The following is a 16,182-nucleotide window of genomic DNA, read 5'->3' on the forward strand; positions in this document are numbered from 1 at the left end:
TAAAGCTTGAAAATTAATGAGTAGTTAAAAAAGGGACTGTATTATTTTGTTGGAGATGGTAACCTACGTTTCTGTTACAGATGAAGACATTATTTGCATACCATAGATTTTTAATTCACCCCTCAGATGAATTATTATTATTATTATTATTATTATTATTATTATTATTATTATTATTAATTATATTTGTATGCCGCCCCTCTCCGTAGACTTGGGGCGGCTCACAGCATATAATAAGACATTTCATAACAAATCTAATAAATTTTAAAAACATTTAAAAAACCCATTATTAAACCAGACATACACACAGACACACCATACATAAATTATATAGGCCTGGGGGGAGGGAGGGGGAGATGTCTCAATTCCCCCATGCCTGACGGCAGAGGTGAGTTTTAAGGAGTTTACGGAAGGCAAGGAGGGTGGGGGCAGTTCTAATCTCCGGGGGGAGCTGGTTCCAGAGAGTTGGGGCCGCCACAGAGAAGGTTCTTCCCCTGGGACCCGCTAGACGACATTGTTTAGTCGACGGGACCCGGAGAAGGCCAACTCTGTGGGACCTAATCGGTCGCTGGGATTCGTGCGGCAGAATTGCTCCGGACTCACCTGTAAACAACATTCCTGGTTTTGGTCTCTGACTGGAGGATGACCAGGTTGTCAGGTGAATTGGACTCTGGAGCATGCCACATAGAACTGGCCAGGGAAGAAACAGGCAGCTTCCCTTACTTGTGTTTTCCTAATCACATCTGTCAATCTTTTCCTGCGTTTTTTGCCTCTTTTTCCTTTAATTGGTATTACAGTAGAAGGAACAGATTTGTCTAAACTGAGGAAGAAAATAAGGAGGGAAAAATCTGTCTCTGTCTACCAGCATCCATTGGTATTCATCTAGCTAGCGTCCTGTTAGTGTGCGACAGAGTTGAAGGGTGTTTGGAAACTCAAACAGTATTTATTTATTTATTTATTTATTTTTGTTTATTTGTTTGTTTAATTGAATTTATATGCTGCCTCTCTCCAAGGACTTCCTGTGTGAGCAAGGAGGAGACAGGAAGGAGTCTGTGGGTGGCTTAGATCAGTGGTCCCCAACCTTTTTTTCCACCAGGGACCAGTTTCAGCAAGACAAGTTTTCTATGGCCCGGTGGGGGCAGAAAGAGGTATGGTTTGGGGCGGGATTAAGCATGGGGATGTAGCTTATCATTCCATTGCCTCTCTTTCCTCCCCCCCTTTTTAATTTTGCAGGGGAGCCGAGGTGACAGAGGGAGGAAGGGTAGGAGGGGGCGGTTTCCTTTCTCTTTCCCCTCCTGTTCACTCGGGACTCCCCTTTGCCTTGGGCCGAGGTGGTCCACCTGAGGGAGAAAACTTTTGCTTGGTTCCTTCCTTCCTTTCGGCAGTTTCAGAGGAATCCCCCCCCCCTAGCGCCCGCTCCGGCTGGGATTGCAGCAAGGAATCCCAGAGGGGGGAGGTGCCTCCACAGACACAGTCACCTTCCTTTGCGATTGCTGCCTGCTTGGAGCGCCCACCAATGCCAGGTCTGGTACTTTTCTTGCAGCAAGGAATCCTTCCAAAAGAAAATTACCGGAGCTGGTGGGGGGGGCTTCATGGTTACACGCACACCCCTGGCTTTGCCCCCAGGAATAGGGTGGGGGAGCCTAGCAAAAAAAGAGCTGCACAATGCCAAAGTCTTTCCGTCTGAGCTGCAGGCAGAGAGAGGGCTTCGTGAGGAGGAAATAGACCACTTTCGACGAAGGGAAAAAGACAGGAAAGGAAGGAAGGAAGCAAGCAAGCAAAAGTTTTCTCGGCCCAAGTCAAACGGTGGTCCCGAGTGAACGGGAGGGGAAAGAGATAGGAAACAGCTTGGCACTCGCCGGCTCCACAGCAGCAACTGACTCCGCGGACCGGTGCAACATGTCCCGCGGACCGGTACTGGTCCGCGGACCGGCGGTTGGGAACCCCTGGTTTAGATCAACTGTCCAGAAGTAAAGCTGCTTGCTGCTGTGAAAGCAAAAGCGAAACTGAAACTCCTCTGCTTGTGTTTCGCATTTGGATCAGATTTCTTTTCACGTGGGAAGGGGGGAGTAGAACTCCTTAGCATCAGAGAATAATAATAATAATAATAATAATAATAATAATAATAATAATAATAATAATAATAATAGAAATACTCATGCTCTGATGGTCATTTTGAAAAATCCTTTCTTAGTGAGCACCTAGAAGCCAAGAGGAACATATGTGGTTCTGGAGAATTCGTGATTAATGTATGAGTGGTTTTCGCATAGATAGATAGTGTCAGCCTCGCTATGTTTCATCTTTCCACTATGCTTCTGCTGTCATAAGTAATGGGGGGAGGTGGAGAGGTTTGGGGGGAATATGGGAGGGGAAGGTTTCTGGAGAGACCCTGATAACTTTCGTTTCTCTGGTGAAGGCCAGGACGAGTTTCGACTCTCCTTGAGAAGAGGTGAGAAGAAAGACCATTAGAAGTTGCATTCCATAGGCATGATGCGTGGGTGAAGATGGGTCCACCTGACAAAGGCGGACAATGGGGATTGGCTATTTCCCAATTGGGGGCAAATGGGATTTTTTTGATATGGGCAACTATCACACCTTTTTCTTCAAGCTTTGCTTTGCTCCTGATGCATTCATTTCTGATTTGAGTAAAATTCAATTTTGAAGTTCAAAAAGGACTCTGAGTTTTATTTTTCTTAAATTCTGAAGCCAGCGTGACATTAAGCAAAGGCATGATGGATAGATAGACAGACAGGCAGACAGACAGGCAGACAGACAGACAGTCAGATAGAATAGATAGATAGTTAGGTAGATGTTGTGGTTGTCTCTAGGCCAGCTCCTGCAATGGGGAATTTGGATGAGGCTTTCGGAGAATCCTTGGGATCACAGCGACTTGTTTTATTGCCACCAGATTCTGATAACGAAGTTGATTCACGGCCAAGAACAGACAGTGGGGGAGAGGAATCAGACAGAGAGATGGGTGAAGCCAGCCCATCAGTCAGTGCTCCAATTAGTGAGACGTCAGAGTCAGAGGAGGATCCAGTTGTGGATGCCTGCATGCGCAGGCTCATGGCAAGAAGTGACCAGCTACACAGGTGTCGCCGAAGATAAGGGAGAACACCTGTTCAGAGGCAATTAGATTAATGTATTTGGGGATAAGTTACGGGCGTTGGGGAGTGAGCGTGTGGGTGTTTATTCGTTGGAGAAAGACCATTGCTACTGTTTGAATTATTCCAGGACTTCTACTGACTTTTGGACACTTCACAGTTAAACAACTCTTGTGGACTCATTGATGTGGGTGGCTGTGAAAGTTTCACAGCTGCCTCACCTGCTCGTTTGTTTTGCCTTTTGCAGCATCGAAGGACTCTTTCTGGGTGAGAGAAATTTGGCTCCTTTCAGAGTGTTTGCTCACAAAAAACGGTTTGGATAAACTTACTTTCTTTTCCTCTGTAACGGTATGTGTGTGTTTGAATTGCGTTCCAAACTCTGAGGCAGAGGTCTCCAAACTTGACAACTTTAAGGCTTGTTGACTTCAACTCCCAGAATTCTCCAGCCAGCATAACAGGCTGGAGAATTCTGGGAGTTGAAGTCCACAAGTCTTAAAATTGCCTAGTTTGGGGACCCCTGCTCTGGGGGGCTAGTGGAGGGCCCGGCATAACAGTAGGTAGGCAGGTAGATAGATATGAGTATGAGTGCCCAGTTAGTAACTCTGAACAGACCATCTATCACTGACACTTACACTACAATTCTATGCTTTCATGCACCTGACCTTTTAGTTATATTCCACACACACACACACACCCGAAAATATGCAAATGTTTAAGTCACTTTTTTCTGTTGTTTCTGTACATTTCACACAGGCTATTTTTAAAAAGAACTCTATGTGTTCCTGCTCACTTTTGGAGGCATCGGAGATTAAATGTACCCTGCCTTTCCTGTCACACCCTTGATGCTTCAGCCATTTGCTACTCAATTTCCTAACTCAGCTTTATCGGTCCCAAAGGTGCTTTTTCAATTTATCTTTGGAGATATTTTGCTCCTCATCCAAGAAGCTTCTTCAGACTACTACTCTTCACACTACTCACAAGAGCCTACAAAACTTTCGCCAGACCCATCCTAGACTACTGCTCATCTGTCTGGAACCCATACCACATCTCAGACATCAACACCCTTGAAAATGTCCAAAGATATTTCACCAGAAGAGCCATTCACTCCTCCACTCGAAACGGAACACCCTACGAAAATAGACTAACAATCCTGGGCCTAGAAAGCCTAGAACAACGGCGCTTAAAACACGATTTGAGTATTGCCCACAAGATCATATGTTGCAACGTCCTACCGGTCAATGACTACTTCAGCTTCAACTGCAATAACACAAGAGCACGCAACAGATTCAAACTTATTACGAACCGCTCCAAACTTGACTGTAAAAAATATGATTTCAACAATCGAGTTATCGAAGCGTGGAACTCATTACTGGACTCAATAGTGTCAACCCCTAACCCCCAACATTTCTCCCTTAGACTCTCCACGATTGACCTCTCCAGGTTCCTAAAAGGCCAGTAAGGAGCGTACATAAGTGCACTGATGTGCCTTTCGTCCCCTGTCCAATTGTCTTTCCTTTCTCTCACTTATCATATATATTCTCTTCCTTTCATATATCCTCTCCTCTAAGTTCACTTTTACCCTTATATATATTACCACATGTCTATTTTTCTTCCTATGTATTTGTGTATTGGACAAATGAATAAATAAATAAATAAAATCTTCAAAGAAAAACCAGAAGAAATTCCAGTTGCCTCTTGAAAAAGCACCTTTGGGACAGCCATGACTAGGATGACTGAGAATCTCCATTGACATTCAGTTTTATCAAAAAGCCCAATGGTTGAGGGTTTTTTATCTCAACTGGTGTGCTTGGCTATCTAAAAATATCCCTCAAAATCTAAGCAGTCTTGATTCTGGCCTTCCTGGGATCTTGGCCAGAACTGAGAAATTATAATTCATCTCAGAATATGGCCGTGGAAAACAGCTACTTCAAAGAAAACTCCACACATTCAAAAAGTCACCAAAAGTTGAGCTCAACTTAAGGAAACTTTTTAAAGGAATTTTTAAAAAAATCCCTCTCTCTTGCTTACATAAGTAGCATGCATAGTGTCATAACGAGCATAATCGATTGCAACACAATTTTGAAACGCATTGTACTTGGCAGCACACAGAAGTAATAGTTGCTTAAAAGGCCATTAATTAAAACCAGCTAGGGGAGAGCGGGAGAAAGATTTTGCAAAGAAAATAATGCTGGGGTAACAGGTTGGAGGGCAATTCAGGTAATCCACGACTTATATCCACAACTGAGCCCAAAATTCCTACTGTTAAGCGAGACAGTGTAAGCTACGACCTTGCTTGCCACTGTTGTTAAATGAATCACTGCAGTTGCTCAGTTAGCAACGCACTCAGTGATGGCCTGTACTGGAACGGTAAGGTGTTCCATTCCGGTAGCGATTTTCAGGATCTGTGCGCAGCTGTGCGCCCTTGACACATGTAATTGGACCAGAATATCTCCGGGACCACCTTCTGCCGCACGAATCCAAGCAACCGGTTATGTCCCACTGAATTGGCCTTCTCCGGGTCCCGTCCACTAAACAATGTCGTCTGGCGGGACCCAGGGGAAGAGCCTTCTCTGTGGTGGCTCCGACCCTCTGGAACCAGCTCCCCCCAGAGATTAAGATTGCCCCCATCCTCCTTGCCTTTCGTAAACTCCTTAAAATCCACCTCTGCCGTCAGGCATGGGGGAATTGAAACATCTCCCCCTTGCCCATGTAGTTTTGGTGTATGATTGATTGTGTGCTTGTTTTTTATATATTGGGGCTTCTTTTGTGGACTTTTTAACCTAAAACTGTAAGTTAGATTGCTAAATATTAGATTTGTTACTATGTACTGTTTTTACCATTGTTGTGAGCCGCCCCGAGTCTGCAGAGAGGGACGGCATATAAATCCAAAAAAATCTAATCTAATCTAATCTAAATGTGTCCCTGTGTGAGAGTTCGCTTCTGCGCATGTGAGACAAAGGAAATTTTGCACAAACACGTTTGCGTGAGTGAGATTTTGGCAATTTTCACCGTTTTTTGCTTCAGCGCATGCCCCGAAGCAAAAACATTGGTGAAAATAGCTGAAATATCGCTCGCGCGAGTGTCTTCACACAAGAGTTTGCTTGCTGCCCATGCGCAGAAGCAAAATCTCGCGCCAACAGTTGGTAGGTGAAGTCCACACATCTTAAAGTTGCCAAGTTTGAAAAACTTGCTCTAATGTAGCGGTTCTCAAACTGTGGGTCGAATGACCTTTTCTCAAGAGTCGCTTAAGACCATCAGGAAACACGTATTTCTGATGGTCTTAGGAACCGAGACACCACTCCTCTATCCATCTCCAGATGGGTCCACCCACATGCAAATAGGCTACTGCAAAAAACCCCAAACATCTGTACCAATGGAACATGGCACCGGACCAGATTATCTCAGGGACCGCCTTCTGCTGCATGAATCCCAGCGACCAGTTAGGTCCCACAGAGTGGGCCTTCTCCGGGTCCCGTCAACTAAACAATGCCGCTTGGCGGGACCCAGGGGAAGAGCCTTCTCTGTGGCGGCCTCTGCCTTCTCTGTGGCGGCCCCTGCCCTGGGGGGAGTTGGGGGAACCAACTCCCCCCAGAGATTAGAATTGCCCCCAGCCTCCTTGCCTTTCGTAAGGTACTTAAAACCCACCTCTGCCGCCAGGCATGGGGGAATTGAGATACTCTTTCCCCCTAGGCCTTTACAATTTTATGCATGGTATGTCTGTATGTATGTTTGGTTTTTTATTATAATGGGTTTTTAATTGTTTTTAGTATTGGATTATTGTTATACGCTGTCTTATTATTGCTGTTAGCCGCCCCGAGTCTTCGGAGAGGGGCAGCATACAAATCAAATAAATAAGTAAATAAGTAAATAAGTAAGTAAGTAAGTAAGTAAGTAGACAGACAGACAGACAGACAGACAAACAAACAAACATCTGAGCATACGCAGAAGCTGGATTTCCAGCACTGCACATACATTGCCATCTTGTTTTTGCATTTTTAAAAAAAATTGGCACTGCGCAATTTGGATCTGAGCATGGAGAATGTACAAAAGAAGTGGGAGTAGAAGGGGCAAGTTAACACTGGACTTAAAGGAAGCAAGAATTGGCTGGACTTATGCAACCCTCCCTTGTTTCTCTTGCTATTATTTGAGCGCCAGGAATCCTGGCCATTCTCCCCTCCTCTCTCTGGCCTTCCAAATTCGGAGGTTAGGATACAGCCAAAAGAAGACAACAAGGGCAGGGAGACCGAGAAATTTATTGTAGCTGAAAGAAGAATTTGACAGCACCACTGTTTTAAGACGGGAAATTGGTCGTATCTTATTGAATAAGCTGAGAACGGGAAGCAGCAGAGTAGAACACCCCGGGGATGCTGCCAGGGTCATAAGTGTGAAAAATGGTCCTAATGTGTGTGACCCACCTGAGCTCCGTTTTCACTGGCGGAGGATTGCAGGAGGTTATGGCAGGCGAAAGCTGAACTTGGGAGCCCATTTTCACTGGCAGAGCACTCGGGCCATCACAGGCCATGGGTGGGTTCTGATTTACCTTGCTGCCAATTCGCTTTCTTACTTGCCACATGGTCATGCATGGGATGCATGCCACATGGGTGCAGACACACGTGCAGCGCTAAAAACCCTGCTTCTGCGCATGCACAGAAGCAAAAAACAAGATGGCGGACGCCTACGGTGCCACGAAAAGAGCTGGTTCGGGGGGGGGTGGGGGGTGGCCAGCCGGCCATTGTTGCTAGTTCAGCAAGTGAGGGGTGGGATCCCTACTACCTGTTCTATAGAACCGGTCAGAACTGGCAGGAACTGACCTCTGCCCTGACATGAGTAGCATTGAGCTGACCACACCCACCCTGGGCCCCGAGGTCAAACAGAGCCCTGATGCAGCCCTCAGTGAAATCAAGTTTGACACCCCTGACGTAGAGGGTCAAACAATAATGCAGGGATATAGCCAGTACAGTGGTACCTCTACTTATGCACTTGATTTGTTCTGTTATCAGGTTCTTAAGTAGAAATGTTTGTAAGAAGAAGCAATTTTTCCCATAGGAATCAATGTAAAAGCAAATAATGTGTGCGATTGGGGAAATCACAGGGAGGGTGGAGGCCCTGTTTCCTCCCAGGAGATTCCTAGAAAGGCCCCACAGAGGCTTCTCCCCGCCTTTTCCGGCCCTGTTTCCTCCCAAGAGATTTCTAGAGAGGCCCCATGGAGGCTTCTCCCTGCCTTTTCCAGCCCTGTTTCCCCTCAGTAGATTCCTAGAGAGGCCCCACAGAGGCTTCTCACTGCCTTTTCCGGACCTGTTTCCTCCCAGGATATTCCTAGAGAGGCCCCACGGAGGCTTCTCCCTGACTTTTCTGGCCCTGTTTCCTCCTAGGAGATTCCTAGAGAGGCCCCACGGAGGCTTCTCCCTGCCTTTTCTGGCCCTGTTTACTCCCAGGAGATTCCTAGAGAGGCCCCACAGAGGCTTCTCCCTGCCTTTTCCAACCCTATTTCCTCCCAGGAGATTCCTAGAGAGGCCCCACGGAGGCTTCTCCCTGCCTTTTCCGGCCCTGTCTCCTCCCAAGAGATTCCTAGAGAGGCCCCATGGAGGCTTCTCCCCGCCTTTTCCGACCCTATTTCCTCCCAGGAGATTCCTAGAGAGGCCCCACGGAGGCTTCTCCCTGCCTTTTCCGGTTACAGTTTCAAAGGCTCAGTTTTGTAAGTGGAAAATGGTTCTTGAGAAGAGGCAAAAAAAATCTTGAACACCCGGTTCTTATCTGGAAAAGTTCGTAAATAGAGGCGTTCTTAGGTAGGGGTACCACTGTATTGGATTCCTTACTGGCACGGGCCACACTGCGCACCTGTAGCAAAAACAGCAATGTGTGCCCAGCTCTGGGTGACCAACGGACAGGCACGTCCTGGGAAAAATTTGCTTCTGCACATGCACAGGAAGCAAAACCTCGTAAGGGGACGTGCGCATGCGATAGATTTTGGTGATTTCTTGCCCGTCCTCTTGTGAGATTTTGCTTCCTGTAAATGCGCAGAAGCAAAATTTGGCCAGAATGCGTGCACCCCCCCACCCCCAGTCACCCAGAGCTGCATGAGCATCACACCAGTTGTGGCGGTAAGTAGGGAACCCTGCCTGGATATCACCAGAAGTGGCTGGGCTGATATTTTTATGTCTCTATTTCTTCTTGCTGGGGATGTTTTTTTAAAAATAGGTGCAGCATCATAACTTCTCATTTCAGTTTTTAGAAGTGCACTAATCAATATTAGTGGCACTCTCTAAACTAGGTAGCGCCAAGCTACATAAAGGATCTGGGGACTTCATGAAAGCTGTTTGCTGACCCTAAACAGGAGATAACAAATTAATCCAGGGACATCCACGGCTCCTCTAGTTCCTTTCTGATCACTCCCATCACTTGGAAAGGCTTTTAGAAGCTTTTCCTGTTAAGAGTCCGCATTTATATGTACCAATTCCTCCCAAGCTTCCATTTTGACTGCACGAGTCAAAAAGAGGTCTGTGAAAATATGTACTGACCCTTTGCATCCTGGACGTAAACTGTTTCAACTCCTACCCACAAAACATCGCTATAAAGCACCGCACACCAAGACAACTAGACACGAGAACAGTTTTTCCCCAAACACCATCACTCTGCTAAACAATTCCCTGAACACTGTCAAACTATTTACTAAGTCTGCACTACTATTACTACTAGTTTTTTCTTATCATTCCTATCACCCATTTCCTCCCACTTATGACTGTAACCTGTTGCTTATTGGCTACGAGCAGGAACGCTAAATTGTGCTCGCTACCGCGGCTTGTAAGTTCTTGTGGGACCAGCGCGATTTTGCTGCTGCACCTGGGGAGGTAGCAAAATCGCGCACGGAGCCGCAGGTAAAACCTCGCCGAAACACGGGCACAATTTTGCTACCTCCACAGGTGCAGCAGCAAAATCATACTGGTCACGCAAGAACTTACGAGCCGCTGCGGCGAGCGCAATTTAGCGTTCCGACTCGTAGCCCACCGCTGCTTGTATCCTTAAGATTTTTATTAATATTGATTGTTTCCTGGTTGTTTACTTGACCCCATGACAATCATTAAGTGTTGTACCCCATGATTTTTGACAAATGTATCTTTTTTCTTTTTTGTATACTGAGAGCATCTGCACCAAGGCAAATTCCTTGTGTGTTCAATCACATTTGGCCAATAAAGAATTCTATTCTACTCTATTCTACTCTATTCTACTCTATTCTACTCTATTCTACTTTATTCTACTCTATTCTACTCTATTCTACTCTATTCTACTTTATTCTACTCTATTCTACTCTATTCTACTCTTTTCTACTCTATTCTATTCCTATTCTATTCTATTCTATTCCTATTCTATTCTATTCTGTTGTATTCTAAACATAGAAGATTGACAGCAGAAAAAGACCTCACGGTCCATCTACTCTGCCTTTAGGATGGATATATACTTATCCCAGGCATGTTTAGATTCAGTTATTATAGTGACTGCTGGCTATCTTCAGCTAAACTTACAGCTTCTGGGTAGTGTAGCCCAAATACATGGTTCAGAGATTGCTTCCATTACCTCTGGATGTTCTCTTCCAGTTCCTTGGCCTTCGAGTTGTCCTCCTCCAACAGCTTCTTTGTGGCTTCACCCTCTTCGCCTGTGGATGATGGGGCTCCTTCCAGCAGCCATCTCTCTCGCAGAGTCTTTGACTTGAAGACAACAGGAAGAAAAATGGAGAAGGGGTTCCTTATTATGGGCTCTTTGGTGCTCACTGAACCTGAGGCTGTAAAGAGCACCAAGGTCTCTACAGTTCAAATCAAAACCACAGATACAGATAGTCCTCAGTTTACAACAGTTCATTTAATGACTGTTCAAAGTTACAGTGGCACTGAAAAAAGTGACTTAAGACTTAGTCCCATAATCATAGAAACATAGAAACATAGAAGTCTGACGGCAGAAAAAGACCTCCTGGTCCATCTAGTCTGCCCTTATACTATTTTCTGTATTTTATCTTAGGATGGATATTTTGCATGCTTGGCAATTGACTCATATTTATGATGGTTGCAGTGTACTGGGATCTTTTGAAAATTCACTTAGCAACCAGATTCACTTAGCAACCATGTTACTAACTTGACAACTATAGTGATTCACTTAACAACGGTGGTATTAAAAGTCGTAAAATGGGGCAAAATTCACTTAAAACGTTTCACTTAGCAACAAAAATGTTGGGCTTAATGCTGGTCGTAAGTTGAGGACTACCTGTATTCTCTTCTATTAGATTCTTTATGCCCCCCTCTCCCCCAGTGTTGTTCTGTTGTATAACCTGATAGTTGTGATGGCTTACAGGCTTAATCAGGACAGGGAAAGACCTAGCAATGCTTTGCACAATAGGCTAAACTCAGCTAATATTAATCTTTTGTGGGAGGTTGTACAGCTCAGCGAAATTCAAACCCAGCCCTTTGACTGGGGTAGAATGAAATGTCCTGCATGAACCCTAGAACATGGCTTCAGTTATTTATTCATCAAATGTATTAATGAAATTTATATTATATTGTTTAATGGAAAGAAGGACCAGGGTAGACATGATGGCAGTGTTCCAATATCTCAGGGGTTGCCACAAAGAAGGAGTCAAACTATTCTCCAAATGGGTAGAACAAGAAGCAATGGGTGGAAACTAAACAAGGAGGGAAGTAACTTAGAACTAAGGAGAAAATTCCTGACAAAACAATTCATCAGTGGAACGACTTGCCTCCAGAGCAGAAGTGGGTTTCTCCTGATTCAGACCGATTCACCCAAACTGGTAGCGACACGCTGGTGATGTCACCAGTAGTGGGTCCCTACCAGTACGCCAATTGTGTGCAGCCCTACCGTTCTGACATGCGAGATTTTTCTATCTGCACCTGTGTAGGTAGCAAAATCTCACATGACCACACCTGTGCAGCCCCCAATTTTTTTTAAAGCCAAAACCAAGATGGTGACACATGCAGTGCTGAAAACTCGGCTTTTGCACATGCTCAGAAACATAAATAAATAACACCCTCCCCCCAAAAAAAATTCAAAAAAAAAAGATGATTGGCGCTGACATTGAAACATAGAAACATAGAAGACTGATGGCAGAAAAAGACCTCATGATCCATCTAGTCTGCCCTTATACTATTTTCTGTATTTTATCTTACAATGGATATATGTTTATCCCAGGCATGTTTAAATTCAGTTACTGTGGATTTATCTACCACGTCTGCTGGAAGTTTGTTCCAAGGATCTACTACTCTTTCAGTGAAATAATATTTTCTCACGTTGCTTTTGATCTTTCCCCCAACTAACTTGTTCTTGTGTTCACTTTCCTATTAAAAACACTTCCCTCCTGAACCTTATTTAACCCTTTAACATATTTAAATGTTTCGATCATGTCCCCCCTTTTTCTTCTGTCCTCCAGACTATACAGATTGAGTTCATGAAGTCTTTCCTGATACATTTTATGCTTAAGACCTTCCACCATTCTTGTAGCCCGTCTTTGGACCCGTTCAATTTTGTCAATATCTTTTTGTAGGTGAGGTCTCCAGAACTGAACACAGTATTCCAAATGTGGTCTCACCAGCGCTCTATATAAGGGGATCACAATCTCCCTCTTCCTGCTTGTTATACCTCTAGCTATGCAGCCAAGCATCCTACTTGCTTTTCCTACTGCCCGACCACACTGCTCACCCATTTTGAGACTGTCAGAAATCACTACCTCTAAATCCTTCTCTTCTGAAGTTTTTGCTAACACAGAACTGCCAATGCAATACTCAGATTGAGGATTCCTTTTCCCCAAGTGCATTATTTTACATTTGGAAACATTAAACTGCAGTTTCCATTGCTTTGACCATTTATCTAGTAAAGCTAAATCATTTACCATATTACAGACCCCTCCAGGAATATCAACCCTATTGCACACTTTAGAGTCATCGGCAAATAGGAAAACCTTCCCTACCAAACCTTCCCCTATGTCACTCACAAACATATTAAAAAATAATAGGCCCCAGAACAGACCCTTGTGGCACACCGCTTGTAACCTGACTCTGCTCAGAATACTCGCCATTCACAATAACTCTCTGATGTCTACACTTCAGCCAGCTGCAAATCCACTGAACTATCCAGGGATTACGTCCAATCTTCACTAATTTATCTATCAGCTCTTTATGTGGAACCGTATCAAAGGCTTTGCTGAAGTCCAGATAGGCAATATCCACGGCACCACCTTCATCCAACACCTTTGTGACATAGTCAAAGAAATCAATGAGATTACACATGCATGGGTGTTTCGGTGAGGCTTTTTGCACAGAAACTTGCACTGAATCAAAAAACCTCACCAAAACAGGTTTTGCTACCGGAAAGCAAAATTTTGCTCGAACATATGTTTGCGCACCAGAACCGTGGACCTGCATGCAGTTGGGCGTACGGGAAAGAAACCACTACTGGATGTCATGATGATGTCACAGAAACAGTTCTGTCAGTGCCAATCATCTTTTTTTAAAAAACAAATTGAATTAATTTTTTTGGGGGGGAGGTGTTATTTATTTATTTTTCTGAGCATGTGCAAAAGCCGTGTTTTCGGCAGTGTGCGTGTGTCACCATCTTGTTCTGGGCTTTAAAAAAAAAAATCATGGCTGCACAGGTGAGGTCATGCAGCATGGGAGGAAGCGAACCAGCACTCAGGTAAGTTAGAACCTGAGCTCTGTTCTCGATTCTGGTAGAAGTTTAGTAATTACAAATAACTCTCATTAAGTGCATCATTTCATGAATAAAGCAACTACGTTTATTTCTCCGCTCTCCTATATTTCAACACATTCCAGACATCAATCGGTTGTCCGTTATCTCTCTCTTAGCGCATTTCTCACATTCCTTTTCCTGCTTCACTTAGACAAGATTTATTTCCTAACTACATAACTGTAAAAAGACAGCAGCACTGACTAAATACAATACAAAATACTTTGGCTTACTTTAGCCTGGCGAAAGCACCTCCATATTTCCTTTCATCAACGTTGAAACTCCACCCTTCTTCTCCACTAGCCCCCTGACGTGCCAATTACCTCACTACAATATTTAACCCATTCCTCTCCTTAATATCTTCTTCCAGACCTTTGCTCTCTACGTTTCTGAATCCTTCTGAATTTAGGATTAACCCAGTGAGCATCTGATTCTCCCTCACTAGATCCTGAACTCATAGCCCCATCCTGTGGCTGGCCTCCCACCTGTTCTACTACCTGTAACCCCGGGCCCCCCACTACTTCATAAACACTATCTGAATCCGAGTCCTCAATATCTTCATCATCCTCCAACTGATCAGGAGTACGTACAACAAGCTCTAGGGCTACCAAAATTTTTACTACCACATTGTGGGTGTGGCTTAGGCAGGACACCCTGCATTTTCTTTCAACATCTTTCAGTGCTCTGAAGTGGAGCTCCATTTTTGCTACCCCACTGTGTTCCCCCCACCATCCGGGCAGTAGCCCACCCCTGGTTAGAACCCACCCCTGCTCCAGAGATTGTGAATGCTCCAACACTGGAAGCTTTGAAAAAGAGATTGGATAACCATCTGTCTGAAGTGGTGTAGGGGTTTCCTGCCTAAGCAGGGGGTTGGACTAGAACAGTGTTTTTCAACCAGTGTGCCGGGGCACACTAGTGTGCCGCGAGACATGGTCAGGTGTGCCGCGAAGCTCAGAGAAAGCAAACAAGAGAGAGAGAAAGAAAGAGAGAGAAAGAAAGAGAAAGCAAACAAGAGAGAAAGCAAGCAAGAGAAAGAAAGAGAGAGAAAGAGAACAAGAGAGAAAGAAAGCAAGAGAGAGAGAGCAAGAGAGAGAAAGAAAGAAAGCAAGAGAGAGAGAGAGAAAGAGAGGGAGGGAAGGTGGGAGAGAGAAAGACATAGAGGGAGGGAGGGAGGGAGAGAGAAAGAGAACAAAAAAGAGGAAAGAAGGAAGAGAGGAAAAAAGAGGAAGGGAGAGAAAGAGGGAGAGAGAAAGAGAGCGAAAGGGAGGAAGATAATTTTTTTGTCCAATATTTTTTTAGCCGCCGCCGCCCCGCCCCCCCCGCCCTCAATGTGCCCCATGGTTTTGTAAATGTAAAAAGTGTGCCGCGGCTCAAAAAAGGTTGAAAATCACTGGACTAGAAGACCTCCAAGGTCCCTTCCAACTCTGTTTTTCTGTTCTGTTATAGTCACCCATCTACCCTCCACAGGATACCCTGGGCAACGCATAACAACATATAGAAACATAGAAGACTGACGGCAGAAAAAGACCTCATGATCCATCTAATCTGCCCTTATACTATTTTCTGTATTTTATCTTAGGGTGGATATATGTTTATCCCAGGCATGTTTAAATTCAGTTACTGTGGATTTATCTACCACGTCTGCTGGAAGTTTGTTCCAAGGATCTACTACTCTTTCAGTAAAATAATATTTTCTCACGTTGCTTTTGTCCCAACGCAATCTGAAGTTAGTTGGTATAAAGCAACCAACAAAAACAGATAAAATTCCAAAAGCCAAAATAATAAATATTTATTAAGAATTAATAACAAAGCCAGAGGAAATGTGAAGGCAGTAGCAATCAACAGGCCTTTCTAAATTTTTAAAGTATAAATATTTATGACTTAAGAAAGTTGCAATAACGTTTACATTCTGCCTTTTCCGCATGCAGGGATAAACTTTTCGCTAGATTTCATCACAAGACCCGGTTGGGGAAAGAGCGTCCTGGAAAATATCTATGTTGTTACTAAAAGTCAACAACCACCTGGTGGTATCGAATCACTTGTGTTTTCTCCAGTTTTCCTGCACTCTGGTTACCAAGGACCTCCATTATTCCATTTGGGTAATGGACCCATATGCATTTATGAAAAATATGGCTCCAAGCACACTTTTCTTTCATCCAAAGTTCTCCACCAGGCTAGAAAGTGGGAAACCCCGAGTTCTAGTCCCACCACAGCCATGGAAAGCAGCTGGGTGACTTTGGGCCAATCACCAAGAGACTGAGAGCATTGTTCCCTCTAATTTTTTGGGGGGGTGGGCGGAAAAGTATAGTGTCTGAGCGGCAGTCCCTTCGGGACT

General features: G+C 44.5%; 1 protein-coding gene across 4 annotated transcripts in view; it reads right to left on the bottom strand.

The window, feature by feature from the left end:
* PALM (paralemmin) overlaps positions 1–16,182 on the bottom strand; it is a 122,828-nt gene that overhangs the window by 31,575 nt on the left and 75,071 nt on the right. For all 4 annotated transcript variants that reach the window (XM_070747500.1, XM_070747471.1, XM_070747491.1 and 1 more), the window contains exon 4: positions 10,677–10,807. In XM_070747500.1, coding sequence (XP_070603601.1) covers positions 10,677–10,807 — 131 coding nt within the window. The remainder of the gene's footprint in view (positions 1–10,676; positions 10,808–16,182) is intronic.

This window comes from Erythrolamprus reginae, chromosome 1 (genome assembly GCF_031021105.1).
Source record: "Erythrolamprus reginae isolate rEryReg1 chromosome 1, rEryReg1.hap1, whole genome shotgun sequence".
NCBI lineage: Eukaryota > Metazoa > Chordata > Lepidosauria > Squamata > Dipsadidae > Erythrolamprus > Erythrolamprus reginae.